This window comes from Cervus canadensis, chromosome 23 (assembly GCF_019320065.1).
Source record: "Cervus canadensis isolate Bull #8, Minnesota chromosome 23, ASM1932006v1, whole genome shotgun sequence".
In the NCBI taxonomy this organism is placed as follows: Eukaryota; Metazoa; Chordata; class Mammalia; order Artiodactyla; family Cervidae; genus Cervus; species Cervus canadensis.
This window is the reverse complement of record NC_057408.1, coordinates 47,979,744-47,997,992: the sequence shown is the minus strand read 5'-3', so window position 1 is coordinate 47,997,992 and position 18,249 is coordinate 47,979,744. Positions and strand designations below refer to the sequence as shown.

The following is an 18,249-nucleotide window of genomic DNA, read 5'->3' as shown; positions in this document are numbered from 1 at the left end:
TGATTGCATAAATTATTGAGAGCAAGAGACAGCACAGCTGGCTCTTCTCTTTGAGCCATTTCTAAAACCTCCACACATTTGTCATGGAGTTGATCCCATAACAGTCTCTTCTAGAACCATCCCATTCTTGACTGCAATGATTCTATGATTATTCATCACTTTTATCCACTGTGTTAGGGCCATCTCTGACAAATAACAAGTGCTAGTGAACCAAGGGTATCCAGGAGACCTCAACACCTCCTGCTTTCCCTACAGAGAATGTTCCAAATACTTTCCACTTGGCTCTGCTGGTCTTCAATCTCAAGTTTTATGATAGTCTCTCAGTTATGTCCAACTCTTTGTGACCCCATGGACTGTAGCCCACCAGGCTCCTCTGTCCGTGGGAGTCTTCAGGAAAGAATACTGGAGTGGGTTGCCATTTCCTTCTCCAGGGGATCTTCCAGGGATGAAATCTGGGCATCCTGCATTGCAGGCAGATTCTTTATGGTCTGAGCCACCAGGGAAGCCCAATCAATCTCAAATCGACCCCCAATGCTTCCCCTCTGATGACTTTAGCTGGCCTCTTTTTTTTACTTTAACAGAGAGGGTACACACCAGCTTCTCAACTGTGCTACAAAATTAGCCCTGAAGATCTTGCAGTATGTGGCTGGCTGGACCCAACCACGTAGGAACTAAACCCAGGAGCCTAAAAAATGGTGTAAAGATGCTCAAAAGACAACACTCCTGCACCGCAAGAGCAGAATGCCCACTTTAAGCACAAGTAAGTGGTCCAAGCGTTGTAAACATGTCTGGTGGTATCAACACGCAGCTTATACACCAAGGTCTGAGTTAAGCCTTCATTCTCATACTCCACGGTTAAAATTCTGCTGACTCTCTGAGGGAGTGAATCCCATCTCTCTGAAGATAATGGAGCATGAAATTGCCACAGTGAAAAGTGTGGCAATGATCTTATTACATCCAAGAACAATTGATATTTGAACAGCAGGAAAATTTCCTCTCGCCACACTTTAGTCCTCAGAATCAGTGGGAAAGCAGAAGGTCATTTCCAAGATGTAGTGAGTACTGTTGGCTTTATCTCAGTACTAGCAATAGACACCAGGTGACAAGGTCATTTCTGGTCAGATTCCTGCAAGTCCTCCTGCCCTTCTGGTTCTATGAAATGTTCTCTCTTGAAAATGCCACCGCAGAGGGACCTCACACAAAGAGGAAATGCAACCTTTCAAACAAAGGAAGAATGTCTTTTCCCTACTCTTACCTAAAATAGTCCCAGGGAAAGCAAGGTTCCAAGATTCTTGGAGCTTCTGCATGAACTGTGGCTTTGCAAGATTAGATGGAGTTGTAGACCCCACTCACCAAGAAGGAAACCAAATGCCTGAAAGGGGAGAAGTATCAGGGTCTGCACCCAGGACACAGCGAACTGTCTACCTGGTCCCTACCTAACACCATGTCCCAGCGCATCCCAAAGGTGGGTGTCAAAGCCACACCATCTGCACCACAGGAAAGCTTATCTTTCTAGCTACTCAGGAATGAGTGAGAAGCGCAGCTCAGTCAAAAGCACTACTGACAGACCATCACCCACCTAGGAGAGCAGCTAACATAAGACAGACAACACCAAAGGCTGGTGAAGACATGGAGTAACTGGAGCCTCATGCATTACTGTGCGTGCTTCCACGCTAAGACACTTCAGTCATGTCTGACTCTTTGGAACCCTATGGACTGTAGCCCACTAGGTTCCTCTGTCCTAGCGATTCTCCAAGCAAGAATACTGGAGAGGGTTTCCATGCCCCTTCTCCGGAGGATCTTCCCACCCCAGGGATTGAACCTGCATCTGTCTCCTGCATTGGCAGGTGGGTTGTTTACCACTAGCAGTTGGGTGGGAGGTAAAACAATACAAAGGCTTTAGAAAACTGGCACTTAATTTCAAGGGTAAACATATGCCTACTCTAAGACCCAGAAATTCTACTCCTAGGTATTTATCCAAGAGGGCTGAAAATGTAAGTCTACAAAAAGTCTTTTATGCGAATGTTGATGGCAACTTTATTCAAACCAGCCCTAATCTAGAACAATTAATGTGCACATCATAAGGTGAATGGTAAACAAAAGGTTCATACACTGGCACACTCGTCAGCAATAAAGGGAACAGATTAGTGAGACACACGACAACCTGGATGAACCTCAACACTCTGCTGAATGCAAGAGCCTGACACAGAAGAATACTTCCTACGTGTTTCCATTTGTATGAGACTCTAGAATAGACAGAACTTTTGTACGGTAACAGAAATCAGATCAATAGGGGCTTCTGGTGGTTGGTAAGGAGGGAGTGACTACGAAGGGACACAAGAAGACTTTCTGGAGTGACAGAAGCTTTCTATATCTTGATAGAGGTGTGAGTTACATGGGTGTGTACCTTTGTCAAAATTGATCAAGCTGTACGTTTAAGAATATGCATTTCCTTTGTGTAAATCATATTTCAATTTTAAAATGTTTTGAAAGTACTACTAAATAATGAAGACACAAGTAAAAAAAGAAGAGGTAAGACAAAACCAAAAAGGATAAAACCCTGTTTTAAAATGTCAGAAATTAACAGAAGGTAGTCCCTGGCAGTCCAGTGGTTAGGACTCTGAACTTCCCAGGTTCAATCCCTGGTTAGGGAACTAAGATCCCACAAGTGGTACAAAACGGCAAAAGAAAAAAAGAAGGAAATTAACAGAGCCTTAAAAAAAAAAAAAAGAAAAAGACTGCACCCATGGGTCCTGACTCTTACTGTGTCTTAATTGGTGCAGATATAAGGAGTCTTGAAAGCACTCTGGCTGACCCACACCCATTCTGTGAGGTGGACATTTCACATGGAAAGTGTAATAAGCAAGCAGGAAAGAATGAAGTGTCCTTGTGTCTTAAAAATGGGCTAGACTACCCAGAGGGCTGGGTGTTATGAGAAAGCTAACACATTGGCAGGAATTAGAGCCGCATAATCAGGGTAGTCCTTGGACACTTCTGGAGGAGAGGGAATTTCCTCCACTGTTTTAGCTGCTTACATTTTGTAATCAACCTTATGGTCCTATGAGAAAACATCACCAGGACCCATCAGAGGGTTTAGGTCAAGTGACCTGGCTTTATAAAAATGGGAAAAACTGATCTCCGAGGGATCTTCTAGATTCGGAGCTTCTGTAATCTCGCATACCAAATTCCTACCTTAGTATCTACCGGCCTTAATTATCTACTCTAACAAACCTGTGTGCTTTTTGAAGCAACGGGCTGCTGTTTGTGCGGCACAAAGTTATGTATTATACAACTTCGTTCCAAACAACTGCTCTGTTTATATAGACCACAGTTTTATTTGTTGCCAATTCACATAAAAGTAGGAGGAAATGGCAATCCACTCCAGTATCCCTGCCTGAAGAATCTCATGGACAGAGGAGCCTGGTGGGGAATACAGTCCATGGGGTCGCAAAGCGCTGGACACCACTGAGTGACTGAGGGCTTCCACACGTGCACATGGACAGGGAATTCCGCGATGGAACACTAAGAGCAGTTTCAAGTATGTGGCCATTCCTGACCCGAGTGTGACACCCTGGAAGGCAGCCACTTTCCCTTACAAAATTTCCCTCAGAGATACAAGCAGGGTCAGAGCACTGGGTCAAGTGGGGAAGGTAAGACAAACAAATAAACAAAATCTTACCTGTGGGGTGAGCTGCTAAAGCCAGGAGCACCACGCTGAAAAAGAAACAGCAGACTGGTAAAGAACGCTTCCCCAGCACTGAGAAAACAACATCCATTTCCACCCATTATACTTGGAAATAGTGAGATTTGCCTAAAAGCAAATTATCTACACTGTATATTCTCATTCTGATGAAATCTAACTCATCAGGAAGAGAGTGAGAATCTCCTGAAATGCCTCGAGTTTTGGCAAAAGGGTTGGATCTCCTGTGATGATTCTGAGGGTCCACACTTTTCTTTGAGCATCAGCTGTACCACAAATGATCATCATAGCCAGCTCATCTAAAGAGAGTCCTTGTCAGCGAAACAGAACAGACTTTAAATTACAAACAGGCTGCAGCCTAAAAGCTAGCTGTTGAATGTAAGCTAAATCAACTTGTGAGCTAAATCACAAAATTAACTACAAAAGGAGTGTTAGATTTCCAAGAAACTAATCCACAACATGGTCCATGCCATCCACCCTGTGCCTGAAAACTACCTGGACCAATCTGTAGTTGATGCTGTAAGGGACGATGCAGGTCATATCTGTTTGGCTCTCTCCCATCTTCCTCTCTGGAAACCTGTCCCATCTCCCAGTGCCTGTCTATAAGCACCTTCGTGTGGCCCTAAGCCCACCTTCCTTACCCTCTTCTATCAAAACTCATGCTACCAGGCAGCTGGTTTAATTGGAGGTAGGAGTAAAACCTTGTATTCAAATAGAAGAAAGAATGTTTGTTTGTTTGTTTTAATGTTGGATGGCCTCACTCTGATTCTTAACCCTGCAAACACATCTGAATAGCCCAGTATCCTGGCTAGAATCTCTAAGGGAATAGTCTGGGCATCCATGGTTTTACTTTGCCATGGCTCCTGGAAGCTCTAAAGTACCAGGGCTGAGAACCACTGCCTCAGATCTGCAGTTGGTGACATTACAGAGAAGTAGAAGAGGCCAGTTTTACAGGGAAACCAATGTGAGTTCATCAGCCCTGCCCTGCCCTGCTCTTGAGTTACCTCCCAGCACCATTTCTGATTTTCTGACAGCTCCCAGAGGAGAGGCATCACAGAAAGAGGTGAGAAGAGAGGAGGGTCAGGACAAAGGCCAAGGAGAATAGCCACATTCTGGCCATTCAGAAGTTGTAGGTTTGTAAGATAAGTGTTTACACGCAGCTGTAAAAAACATACACACCACAAACAAAATGAGCTTTTCTATCCTTCACACAGGCTGTCTGCTTGCTGTCTCTTCTTTCTCCAGAAAGCATATACCCTCTACATACTCCATTATTTTAGCTCACTGGATCCCCTTCCACTTATAACTTCAGCAGTGGAAGTTATTGCTCTCATGGTAGGACATGAGGGACCCCTTTTCCATCCCAAAATATCTCCCAGGGCCTGTCATGGCATTCCAAATGCCATCATCAGGATCACCCCAAAGGGTGACTCTAAAAGAAAAGACTAGGGGGTAAAAATAAATCATTAAATAAAAGAGTTGGTTCTCTAGTCTACATCTGAAAATTTGTAAATATAATGTCACACCTTCCTAATTCCTACAATGATGGCCTTGGGAGCAAAAGCCATATTTTATTCATCTCTGGATCTCAAGTATTTAGCAGGGTCAGATACACAGCAGGTTCTCTCTGTGTTTTCAAACCAGTAGAGAGATCAAACCAGCAGGCAGAGGTCCAGACAGATCTGACCAACTGCAGATCTTTGGGTTTGGATGCTCAGGGCCCGTGGCAAATCGAATCTCAGCCCTGGTTCACCTTCTTCACTTGTACTGAAAAGACTTAGAAACAGAATCAGCAGTCTGAGGCAGGAAGCCTTGAGCATCAGGCTCCTCGGCAGTGAAACCCTCACACAGGGGGACAGGCAGAAGAACTAGCAGGTGGGGGTGGTCACAGCAGTTTGATTTTCCATCCCCTTAACCCTCTGCTGCTGCTCAACTTGGCTATAATTTCGGGGGGGGGGGTGCGGAGAATTATCTAAAGTGGTGCGATGTCATGGAAACATTTCAAACACCAAGAGTCTTTCTGCATTTTCAGAAACATCTCTTGAAAAGGCAGCTGTTGGGTCTGGGCAGAGTGGAACTAATGACTGTTTTCAGCTGAGTACAAAAGAGGCCACAGCTATGTTTGGGTTGAATCTTGCCTTCAAAATGGCATTTTCATAAATACTCAGATATTCAGGAACTTTATCTGTAGGTGGAGAATATAGCTCATGTCGAACATTTTAAGCTGAGTAACTTCCTCCAGAAATCCATGAGGCCAAAACTGATAGGGGCTTCCCTCATAGTTCAGTTGGTAAAGAATCTGCCTGCAATGCAGGAGACCTGGGTTCAATTCCTGGATCGGGAAGATCCTCTGGAGAAGGAAACGGCAACCCACTCCAGTATTCTTTCCTGGAGAATCCCATGGACAGAGGAGCGTAGTGGATTACAGTCCATGGGATTGCAAGAGTAGGACACGACTTAGCGACTAAACCACCAAATGTTGAAAGGCACCTCCGTGAACTCAGTCCTCTGGACAGAATGCCATTGCATTAGGCAAACTTGAGCTTCGGACACAAACCTCGCTGTTTCTCAGTTAGGTCCCGCAGGGTGCCCCGGGGGCTCTCAGGATTCAAGAATGCTCCCAGGCTATTCTACTGAGTGGCTAAACCCTATTCTATGCCTGTTTTGGGGCAAGGGTACAAAAGGATGCACATATTCAATGCATGCATGCATGCTAAGTCGCTTTAGTCTTGTCCAACTCTGTGACCCCATGGACTGTAGCCACCAGGCTCCTCTGTCCATGGGATTCTCCACGAAAGAATACTGGAGTGGGTAGCCATTTCCTTTTCCAGGGAATCTTCCCAACCCAGGAATTGAACCCTGGTCTCCTATAGCTCCCGCAGTGCAGGCAGATTCTCTACCACTGAGCTACCAAGAAAGCCCATATACTCAATGTTATGCTTGATTTATAACATTTAAGTGTAATCTGTTCAATATTACACTTAAATGTCATAAACCAAGCCTCAAACTTCATCTTACCTTAACAAAAACACCTTCAAAACAACCTGGAAGTCCAGATTAAAGCAGAATTCTGAGTCCCTGGAGCTTCATGTCAGAAGGTGGTGGTGTGGGGAAAGTCCAGCCTCTGGCTCCCGACCCCCAAAGCACCCTCTTGTCTCCCCAAACCAGGCTCCATTCTGCACCCAAAGGACCTCAGACATGTGTGTTGTGTGTGGACATCTCAGCCTGCAAGTCCATCCTCCACCCACAACCTTCCCACTAAAATCCTTTCCTTGGACATCCACTGGGTCTGGGAATGAGTTAAAAAGACAAACTTTGGAATCCACTTGGGTAGGAAATTTCAGGGCCCAGTTTAGAAGAAAAGGTGTGGGTTCTTATTAGTCTTACAGACTCCAAAATCCCTAGGGAGAGGCATAGCCCTCTGAAGTCTGGGCTGGGTGGAAGCCCTGCTAGTCTGGCCTGAGGATAGGACTACTATTTAGTTTCCTCAATTCTGATCATCTCCCCAATTATTTAGGTTGCCTTGATGGCAGGCACACTGGCTCAGATCTCCCTAATCAAGATATTATTGAAAATAAAAATCTATTAGTTCTAGAAGAATATGAATTATTTTTTGAAATTTTAAATTATATTTTACCTGAATAGATAGTTTAAGTACTGCTGGTCAATGTCACTAAGGAATAAGAAAAAAAAAGATAAAAGATGAAATAATAGATGTTTTACATATACAGAATAATAATTTTCCTCTATTAATAAATTGTACCTATGTACAAGTTACATTTATAAATTATCAAGAAACAACACAAAGTGTACTTCATATTCAAAACCAATTCCTGGTTCAATTTCGAAAACCATTTCCTAAGTTAGTACCATCAAATGCATTTTCACTTTGGTCTATTATTTCCTTTGGGTACATCTGCAGTTTTAAAAGCTGTGTTGGGACTTCTGTGGTGGTCCAGTGGTTAAGACTCCACCCTTCCAGTGCAGGGGGCGAGGGTTTGATCCCTTGTCAGGGAACTAAGATCCCACATGCCACCAGGCTTGGTCAAAAAATAAAAAATAAAAGGAGTGTCAGCTCTCTCAGGCCATTGGACTGGCTTCTAAGGCTACCATATTTGACAAGTAAAAATACAGCACACCCAAATAAATCTGAATTTCGGGTAAAGAATAATGCTTTAGTATAAATGTGTTCCAAATATTGCATGAAACATACTTCAACTAAAAAAATCATTCACTGAAATTCAAATTTAACTGGGTATCCTGTATATTATCTTAACAACTCTACCAACTTCTTGCTGCAAAAACACTTTATTCAAAGAAAATATGATGCCTTAGGACCCATCACACACCATCAGAGTATATACTGCCTTCTCCCAGGAGTCAGTCCCTTCAGACCTTTCTCTGTGGGCCTCACCTGGCCCCAAAACCCAGCTGATCACCAGGGGGCTTTGACCTGGCAGCTCCAGCCTGACCGAGGCCTGAATTCTCATCTTTTTCATTTACATTCAGCAACTGCGCCCCTGACTGCCTTCAACAAAGGCTTCATTTTACCTCAGAACAGAGCTAGAGATGGGAGGGACTTCTGGGTCTAGTTTGGAAGGGGCTGGAGAAACAAGAAAAAAGACTTGTGCTTCTGAGCTGCAAGAAATGAACTGGGGCCCAAGGAGGCCAGTCACATAATTTTTGTCAAAATGTCATCTAAACGGCTGCCCTGAGGGAAGAGGAGAGACTTCCAGGCTCTTCGCACATGGCTGGCAGCTGGCACATTTCAGCTCCTGGAGGACCCAGACTGCTGCCCTCCCCATACCCTGGACTCTCAAGAGTCTCTCTGATGGAAGAAGCTCACAACCCCATGGGTCTCCCCCTTTACTTTAGTGAAACATTGACTTACCAGACTTCAAAAGTTCCCTGGTGGCAGAGTGAATAAGAATTTGCCTGCCAAAGCAGCGGACATGGGTTCAATCCCTGGTCTTGGAAGATTCTACATGCCACAGAGCAACTAAGCCCTTGAGCCACAACTACTGAGCCCGAGCGCTGCAACTACTGAAGCCCGTGTGCCTACAGCCCATGCTCCTCAACACGAGGAGCCACGGCAATGAGAAGCCCGTGCACTGCAATGAAGAGTCCCTGCTCGCCGAAACTAGAGAAAGCTGGTGAGTAGTAACCAAATCCCATTGCAAACAAAAATTTTTAACTAATTAATTATAAAATATATGTGTGCAAGTCACTCAGTCATGTCCAATTCTGCAACCCTATGGACTGTAGCCCGCTGGGCTCCTCTGTCCATGGGATTCTCCAGGCAAGAATACTGGCCATTCCCTTCTCCAGGGGATCTTCCCAATCCAGGGATCAAACCTGGGTCTCCTGCGTTGCAGGCAGATTCTTTACCATTTGAGCCACCAGGGAAGCTCCATACAAAATAATACATGTATTTTTTTAAACGTTTACCTTAACTTGTTGGGTTTCTGGGATTTCTGTAGTATCTTATAAGCCCCTGAAGAAGAAGCAACAGGAGTCACTGACAGGGAATTCTGCAGAGGACACGAACTCCTTGGGGAGAAGGGCCCCTCTTCCCCACAAGGGTCCCCCGCAGCCCACAGAGGGTGACCCACGGCACTCTAGAGGACTTTAAGCATGCGCATCTGATAATCCCCCAGATGATGCAGTTCATAAAAAGGGCTGGGCCCGTGAGGTTCATGGTCCACAGAAGGACACAGTCAACAGGAGGCTGGGTTTCCTCTGAGGGTGCCATGAGAAACATCACTGGATTTCTGAACTGTGTGTGTCACAAAGTCAGGGCACTGCTTTCCCTCTAAGACAGGAAACACTGGTTTGAAATAAAGTAGACGGTCCTTTTACTTCACCCACTATTTTTTTTTTTTTAAGCGTACTGCTGAAAGAGAGTTTTTATGGACACAAACTTCTGGATATGGAATTCTTCCCACCATTTTTTAAAGAAGACCAGCTAGCACTGCACAAGTGGATCTGGGCAAACGGAACCTAGGCCCTGGTGCGTTAGTTAACATTTTTTCATGAGAAAGAGGAGACTCTATGGGGACTGGAACCATTTTGGGAAAACTCCAAAATAGGAAAATCAAACCAGAAAAAAATGTCCATTTAATTTTAACCTTGACATCTTGGATTTAATCTTCCTATTGTCTGGGATCACTAAAAAGTGGATACATGATGAGGTCTAAATAATAAGTCTCAATTGTTTAAGTAAGAATTCTTTAAAAACTTACCTATACAGAGTAAGTGAATTACAGCCCAGAAATATCCATCTGGATCAAACTGTAACACAGGGTTTTAAAAAAAAGAAAAGGCTGTAAGTACAGACAAACAGGATCCAGCGTGGCAATTTTAAATGCCAACACACAGCGCCAGGCACGGTGCCAGACAGGACTCTGGGACCTTGGGCCAGCCACTCCTTATTCCTCACCCAGCTGGCCTACGCGACATCTCCCTAACTGGGCTCTCTGCCTCCAGCATCTCTTTCCCTACCCCCAACACACCCCAGCACCACATCTTTAAAAGGCAGATCCAAGGGGCTTCCCTGGTGACTCAGTGATAAAAAAAATCTGCCTGCCACTGCAGGAGACACGGGTTCGATACCTGGTCTGGGAAGATCCCACATGCCACAGAGCAACTAAGCCCCTATGCATAACTATTAAGCCTGTGCTCTAGAGCTCAAGAGCTGCAACTACTAAGAAGATGTGTCGAAACTACTGAAGCCCCCTGGGTACCCTAAGCCGTGCTCCACTACAAAGAAGCCATGGTAGTGAGAAGCCCACGCACCACAAATAGAGAGTAGCCCCTGCTCTCCATGATAAGGGCAAACCCAGGCAGCAACAAAAATCCAGCACAGCCAAACAAAATAAATAAAAGAATCATCGCCTTTAAAAAAACGCAGATCAGATGGTGTCACCTATTGCTTAAAATCATCCAACAGTCCCCCAGTGGCTTCAGGATGAAATCCAAACACAAGGCACCCAAGAACCCCCGTGATAAGCCCCTGTCAACCCAACCAGTCCCATCCACTGCCCATCCCCTCTTCAGAGAAAGAGAACTTGCACTTCCCCAGCCAACTTGGCCAAGGGGCACTCCCTCCTCTCCCTCCCTCCCTTATTTTTTTCATTTATCTCACCTGACACATTCCATTTAGCTTATGATCTGTCTCTGTCTTCACCCTCCATGAGATGGTCAATTCCAAGAGGGCAGGAATTAGCCCAGGGGCACACACACGGTAGGTGATCCATGAGGCTGAGTCACAGAGCACTTAGGAGACCTCCACGACTCTGTCCGCCCCTGCCTTCTTCTCCTGGCTCACTCCTCCTCACCCTTCAAGATTTAGGTCCAGGGACTTGCCTGGTGGCCAGTGGTTAAGAATCTACCTCCCCATGCAGGGGATGTGGGCTCGATCTCTGGTCAGGGAACTAAGATCCCACATGCCACGGGGCCACTAAACTCAAGCTACTAAGCTGCTAGAGCCCACACCATAACTAGAGAGAGAACTCCATGAGCCACAACCACAGAGAAGCCCCGTGCGCTGCCATGAAGAACAGCCAAATAAAGAAAGATTTAGGTCCAGTAAACAGAGCCTGGCTCCAGCATCAGAAAGATCTGGGTTAAATTCTAAAATCTCCACTTACTTGTTAGCTGGTGACCTTTTGGGCCTCACTATTCTTTAACTACAAAATAGAGACAATAATAGCCGCTACCCTTGTGGAATTGTTGTGAGATTAAATAAAATAAGGCACTAAAGCATTGGCCCAGAGCCTGGCACCCAGCAAGCTCAATATAATCATCAGCTCTTCCTCCTCTGAGCCTCCAAGTCTTCCCAGGCGCCTGGCAGGATCCCACCCCGCCCCGGACAGAGCCCTGGCCTCCCCGGGTTATAATTATCTGTTCATTGTCTGCCCCCTCCTCTTTGCTCTGACTAGACTCCAGCTTCTGCCCGGACGAAGGCAATTTCTCTTTGTGCCCCCAGAGCCTGGCTTGGTGCCTGACACTTGATGGGGATTTAATCAATGCTGGGGAAGGAAAGAAGGGAAAAAAGACCCAGGCAAGAGATGACTCCTGGAGGTGGGGGTGGGTCCTCAGTGCCTAAGAAAGAAAAACTCAGGAAAACAGAGTGAAAATCACTGTGTAGGTGAGGCCCTTGGGATGTGAAAGTGAAAATGGTAGTTGGTCAGTCATGTCCGACTCTTAGCGACCCCATGGACAACAGCTCATCAAGCTCCTCTGCCCATGGGATTTTTCCAGGCAAGAATACTGGAATAGGCTGCCATTGCCTCCTCAAGGGGATCATTTTAACCAAAGGATCAAACCCACGTCTCCTGTGTCTCCTGCATTGGAGGCAGACTCTTTATCCGCTAAGCCATTGGGAAGCCCCCTTGGGATGAGAGTGGAAAATCAATTTTGCCTCGGTGTGTGGGTCATTTGGGCTCGCAGGTCCTCCGAGCTGGTACAGAGGGTGGACTGCCCCCATCACAGCACCCAGAGGTCTGAGCTCTGCGGGCCACCCTGCCACACACAGACAGAAGGCAAAGACCCGAGGGGAGGTGCTGGCCTGGCCGACGGATCCCCTAGGCCCTGCCTGGAAGTTCGCTTCTACATGTCTTTGCACAGGCCGGGGTCATACTACTTCTCAAAGGAAGGACTCGGAAATTCTGCTCATCCAGGCAGGCTTCAGAGACACCTGAAGGCAAAGTGAGTCTACCTGAACTTACCTGGGAATCATTGAAGGGCAGGCACCCGGCGGCGGCCAGGAGGAAGAGGGCACTGTGGAGAGGAGGTAAAAGACACAGCTTTACTATTCAAATGAAGGGCGTCCCGGAGAGGGTGGACTGGAGCTCCGGTGAGGCAGAGATCCCGAAAGACCACACCCAGCTGCCCTGTTCATCCTCTGAGCACCACATTATCCGTCTAGTTTTCAGTTACGTGCTCTGCTGACACCAAACAGTTCCTTCTCTGGGGCTCAGTGAGCCATCTTCCCAGAAAGAGGCATTTGCAGGACATGTATAAAACCACAGCTGGCTCACTCAAGAACAACAGTATATATAGGAACTTCCCTGGTGGTCCAGTGGCTAAGAGTCTGTGCTTCCAATGCAGGGAGCATGGGTTGGATGGCCGGTTGAGGAACTAAGATCCCACATGCCACATGTCGAGGTTAAAAAAAAAAAAAAAAGTGTACATAAAAGGAGATTTTTTAAAACTACCGATCCCAACAAATACACTAGCGGAAAACTGGCCAGTGAAAGTGTCAGTCGCTCAGTCGTGTCCACCTCTTTGCAACCCCATGGACTACAGCCCACCAAGCTCCTCTGTCCGAGGGACTACAGCCGACCAGGCTCCTCTGTCCAAGGGATTCTCAAGCACACTGGAGTGGGTTGTCATGCCCTCCTCCAGGGGATCTTCCCAACCCAGGGATTGAACTCAGGTCTCCCACATTACAGGCAGATTCTTTAACATCTGAACCACTAGGGAAGTGGGAAATGTGGCCAAGCAGACTACAGTTTTGCTGCTTACCAATAAGAAAACATTGTGGAAAGCATATTACAATCTTAACAACTCACTCAAATAATCAAACTTAACATCTCCAGTAGTGGGACAGATCAATATCATGTGCCTCCTGATATGATGTACTGAGAAGGGTACAGTGCCACTCATGTGTTAGTATGCACAACCTAGACTGAATCTCAGGGAAACGCTGAGACAAACCCAAACTCAGGGACAGTCCACAAAACAATGGGCTTATACTATTCGAAAATCTGAAGGCAATGAAAGGCAATAAAATACCAAGGAACTGTTCCAGATTAAAGGTTATATAAAAAAAAATAAAGGTTAGGAAGAGACACAGCATCTTTGGGGGAGGTGAATACTACAAAAGAAAATAACAGGATAATTGACCAAATTTGAACATCGACTCAATATTACATAACAGTATTGTATGAGATGTTAATTTTCTAAACATAATCATTGCACTGTGGTTACACAAAAGATTATTATCTTTAGGAGACACACTTTGAAGTATTTAGGGGTATAGTCATAATCCCTGCAACATATTCTCAAATGGTCCAGAAAAAATATGAGTAAGAATAATTATATATATTCTGATATATATTTTGTGTGACACATATGTTGTTGTTGTTTAATCACTAACTTGTGTCCAACTCTTTTGCGATCCCATGGACTGTAGCCTGCCAAGCTCCTCTGTCCATGGAATTCTCCAGGCAAGAATACTGGAGTGGGTAGCCATTTCCTTTTCCAGAGGATTTTCCTGACCCAGGGATCAAACCCGCATCTCCTGCATCGGCTGAGGCGCTTTACTGCTGGGCCACCATGTGTATATGTGTGTGTGTGTATATATATGGAGAGAGAAAGAAAGCAAATACAAAAACTGTTATCAATGAGTGACACTAAATAAAAGGTATATGGGAGTTCATTGTAATATGCCTGCAACTTTTCTACCAGTTTAAAATTTTTTCCCAAATAAGAGAATTCCTTGGTGGTCAGTGGTTATGACTCTGACCATTTTTACTGCCAAGGGCCCAGGTTCAATCCTTGGTCAGGAAAGTAAGATCCTGCAAGTCACTGGCACAGCCAAATAGTAATAATAATTAAAAATTTCATTAGAAAAAAAATCTCTTATACATACAAAAATATTTATGGATGAAATCCTACAGAGCCTGGGATTTGCTGAAATGAGGTGCTGGGTGCAGGCTTAAGCTGCAAATTGTTGAATCTCAGTGATGAATCTACAGACGTTCATTTTACTATTCTTTTTATTTTTTATATATATATTTAGAAATTGCCATCATAAAAGGCTTTTTTAAAAAAATTCTTGCACAAAAAAGTAACATTGCCAATCATAGGTATTTTCAAATTTTCTCATTCATGAGAAAGTCTATTTGGAGTTATTTTTTGACTTAGAAATAAATGGTTTTTATATGGTATTTGGGTTTCCTATACCAACATACCTTGCCCTCTATCTTGTCCCAGTCATTCTCTCTTCCTAAAGGAAGGCAGCAGAAAACACAACACCCACATGATCACATGCTCTTTTCCCTTTTTTCCATTTATGAGGCAGCAACATACTTAGGATTGGGTCCCTTCTGACCATTGCATCAGGCAGCAAACAGCAAAGGATCAAGGACATGAACAGGGACAGTGAATACAGCATTTTCACCATTAGAGGATTTTATCGTGGGACATCTCACACCCATATATATTCTATGCGTACTCAGTCGCTTCAGTCGTGTCCAACTCTTTGCGACCCTGTGGGCTGTAACCCACCAGGATCCTCTGTCCATGGGATTCTCCAGGTAAGAATACTGGAATGGGTTGCCATGCCCTCCTCCAGGAGATTTCCCGACCCAGGGATTGAACCCGCATCTCCTGCGTCTGCTTGCATTGCAGGCAAATTCTTTACCCACTGCGCACCTGGGAAGCCATATATTCTATTTACGTATTGAATTCTGTATTACTTACATATATATGTAATACATGACAACAGGCTCTTCATAACTTAAGTACACTGGCAATAGTGATGCTAATCAGTTCTGTCCACACACCGTCCCCCCAAGTCCTCAATGTTATCATGACACACACATGTACCTGACAGACTGGCCTGGCTAGCCCAGCCCGGAACAGGACGGGCACGGGGGAAGCCTCGGAGCTGGGGCCTCAGGGCCTTGGGAGGGGCAGGATGACAGGCAGAGGTTCTCCACTCCAGCCCACCCACTCCTGCAGTCTTACCAACTTTCAAGGCACACACACAAATGGCCTCAAGAAGACTCCCTGGCACCCAATTGCAGAGCAACTCAGAGGCCAGGGTAAGACGATGGGAGGGAGGCTCACAGCGAGGGTTCCTGCAACTGCACATGAATAGACAGGCTGCACGTGTGGGGAGAGGAGGACCCGCATGGCTTCAGTGTCTGCCTGCAGTGGACAGAAGGCTTTGGAGCTCCGGTCCCCATCCTTTTTGGCACAACGGGCCAGTTTCATGGAAGACAATTTTTTTCCATGGACCAGGGTAGGGGGATGGTTTGGGGATGATTCTGGCACATTACAGTTACTGTGCGCTTTATTGCTATTATTATTACATCGGTCCCACCTCAGATCATCAGGCATTAGATCCTGGAGGTTGGGGACCCCTGCCTCAGACATAGGACACTTCACCATCCACAGGCCATGAGTGTGAGAGCCCTCAGACAGACAGGCCCTTGGGACTGAGGGGAGAAGGGGGTCAGCCAGGTGTGGGAGAGCCCAGGTTCCCACCAAACTTGCCCTTGAGCAACACCTGATTCCACCAGGCATGGCATGAATGGGTTTTAATGCCTCTCTTTAACACCTGCTAATCTCTTAAACAAGAGGATGAGTCCTGACTGTGGGGTTTTTTTTCTTCTTCAAGTAGCAGCCTGTAATACAGGCCAAAAAAAAAAGGAGATTGGATAAAAGCCCAGAAATAGCTGAAACAAAAAGGCCCATATCCATGCATCAAAGCATTTCTGCTGATTTTCTATCTACAGGACTGAGCTTCGCAGCTACTGCGGAGGAGACAGGAAGTCATCAGAGAATGAGGCACTCGGATCAGAATTTGCACAAAAGGGGGCACAGGGATGGGTTGTGGGGGGAGGCGGGTCACTGCTCATGTTTTAACTGGGGACACTGAGAAACAGAGGGGTGTGCAGCCTGTCCACGGCCATGGTGCCATGTGGCCCAAAACCACGACTCAGATCCCTGGATGCACCTTTTTCCACCGTGGGAATTCTTAAAAACTCAGTAAACTGCAAACCTTATTTTTAAAACTTTAAGTCGTTTCCATTTTTCCATTTTCATTCTTCATCAGTATTGCGCAACTCAGCGAAATTCTGGGCATCAGTGGTTGAAACCTAGCACGGGTTGTTTTCCCCTTAGAAATAAAATATTTCAGGGAAAAAAAAGGAAGTAAATTTTTGAATAAGACATGAAACAGGGATATACGAGTGTTTGTAAGAAATTCCTCTGTCAACTCTCAAGAATGAATCATCAACAGACGGTTTCTTATCAGAGTTTAAAATCAGGTTAAATCTTCTATTTTAGAGGTTTGTGGAGTTGGTTTTTTTTTTTTTTAAACTTACCTACAAATCTTTGCAGGAGAAGTTTTCTGTATGAAAATAAAAAGACTTAGCATTAGTCATAAAAAATTTTTTTTTTTGTTCTCCTTAAAAGAAAATATTTAGATCAAGAAGCACATAAATTATGAGTAAGTTTATTGGGGTCTTAACAAGTTGCTGCACTTCAGTTTTTATTGAGGCTTTTTCTGCTTGGACCAAATGAAGGATGACTCAGAGGTCCAGAGGTGAGTCACTTCTGGATGAGAAGTTTTACCACTCTCACCATTAGAACTCTGTTTACCCACAAAAAAGCACAATGCCACCGCGCCCATGCCTTCAAATATCTCATGCGCCATGAAAAGGAGACAGAAATTGATGTATCCTGTGCAGGAAAAGAAATCAGGCTCTGGTTCAACTTCTATTCCACTCTGTCTCTTTAAATTTTCCTTTCATTAATCCAGCTCTGACTCTGAGCAGCGCTATAAATTCTCTGGTATGATGTGTAAATTAGGAAACAGAAAAAAAAAGGACCAGGGACATTTGATTCCACCCCTAGAGAGAAGGAAAAAAGGGCAGATTGGGGAAATCGGAACTTGGCGTTTAAAGCTCCCTGAAATGAAGAAACAAAGAAATTTTAACACAGACTCCACCTTTATTACTTCCTTTTTTATTACTTTAAGGGAATTAGGCCTTGGCACTTGGGAAGAAATCTCTAGCAGGGAGAAGCATAGATTTTTCTACATTTGATAAGGAAAATGGCCAGGTACATTTCAGAAGGATTATTTTGCTAGTTGAGGACAAACTACAGTTTTGGGGTTTTTTCCTTCCTCTGGCTCAAAGTGTGAAGTACGACCATATTATTTAAAAGTGAAGCACTGGGCTTCCCTGGTGGCTCAGAGGTAAAGAATCCATCTCCTGCCAGTGCAGGAGACAGGAGTTCAATCCCTGATCTGGGAAGATCCAACATACAGGCGAGGAACTAACTACTGAGTTTGTGCTTTAGAGCCTGGGAGCTGCAACTAGTGAAGCCCTCGAATCCCAGGACCTGTGCTTCCCAACAAGAGAAGGAACTGCAATGAGAAGCCCGTGCACTGTAACTAGAGAGTAGCCCTCGCTCTCCACAACTAGAGAAAAGGTCGTGGAGCAAGAAAGATCCAGCACAGCTAAAAATGAAATAAATAAATAATACTATAAAAGTGACGCACTTAAAAGGTACGAACTCCCATTTATTATAAAATGAGCAAGTGCTGATGATGTGATAATGTACAGCACAGTGCCTATAGTTAACAACAGTCTACTGCATGTTTTGGAAGTTGTTAAGAGAATAGATCTTAAAATTCTCATCACAAGAAAAAAAAATGTTGTAACTATGCATGGTGATGGATGTTAACTGGAGTCACTGTGGTGATCATTTCGAAATATACACACTGAATCATTATACAGAACACCTGA

The 18,249-nt window shown here is 44.9% G+C and overlaps 1 protein-coding gene across 11 annotated transcripts in view; it reads right to left on the bottom strand.

Moving 5' to 3' along the window:
• TMEM241 (transmembrane protein 241) overlaps positions 1–18,249 on the bottom strand; it is a 112,263-nt gene that overhangs the window by 48,811 nt on the left and 45,203 nt on the right. For 9 of the 11 annotated variants that reach the window (XM_043443744.1, XM_043443749.1, XM_043443748.1 and 6 more), the window contains 6 exons: positions 16,822–16,847; positions 12,430–12,481; positions 9,943–9,991; positions 9,149–9,194; positions 7,338–7,373; positions 3,680–3,714 (listed from right to left, as the gene is read on the bottom strand). In XM_043443744.1, the coding sequence (XP_043299679.1) occupies positions 3,680–3,714; positions 7,338–7,373; positions 9,149–9,194; positions 9,943–9,991; positions 12,430–12,481; positions 16,822–16,847 (244 nt within the window). The remainder of the gene's footprint in view (positions 1–3,679; positions 3,715–7,337; positions 7,374–9,148; positions 9,195–9,942; positions 9,992–12,429; positions 12,482–16,821; positions 16,848–18,249) is intronic. The other 2 variants (XM_043443752.1, XM_043443753.1) reach the window with 1 other exon arrangement.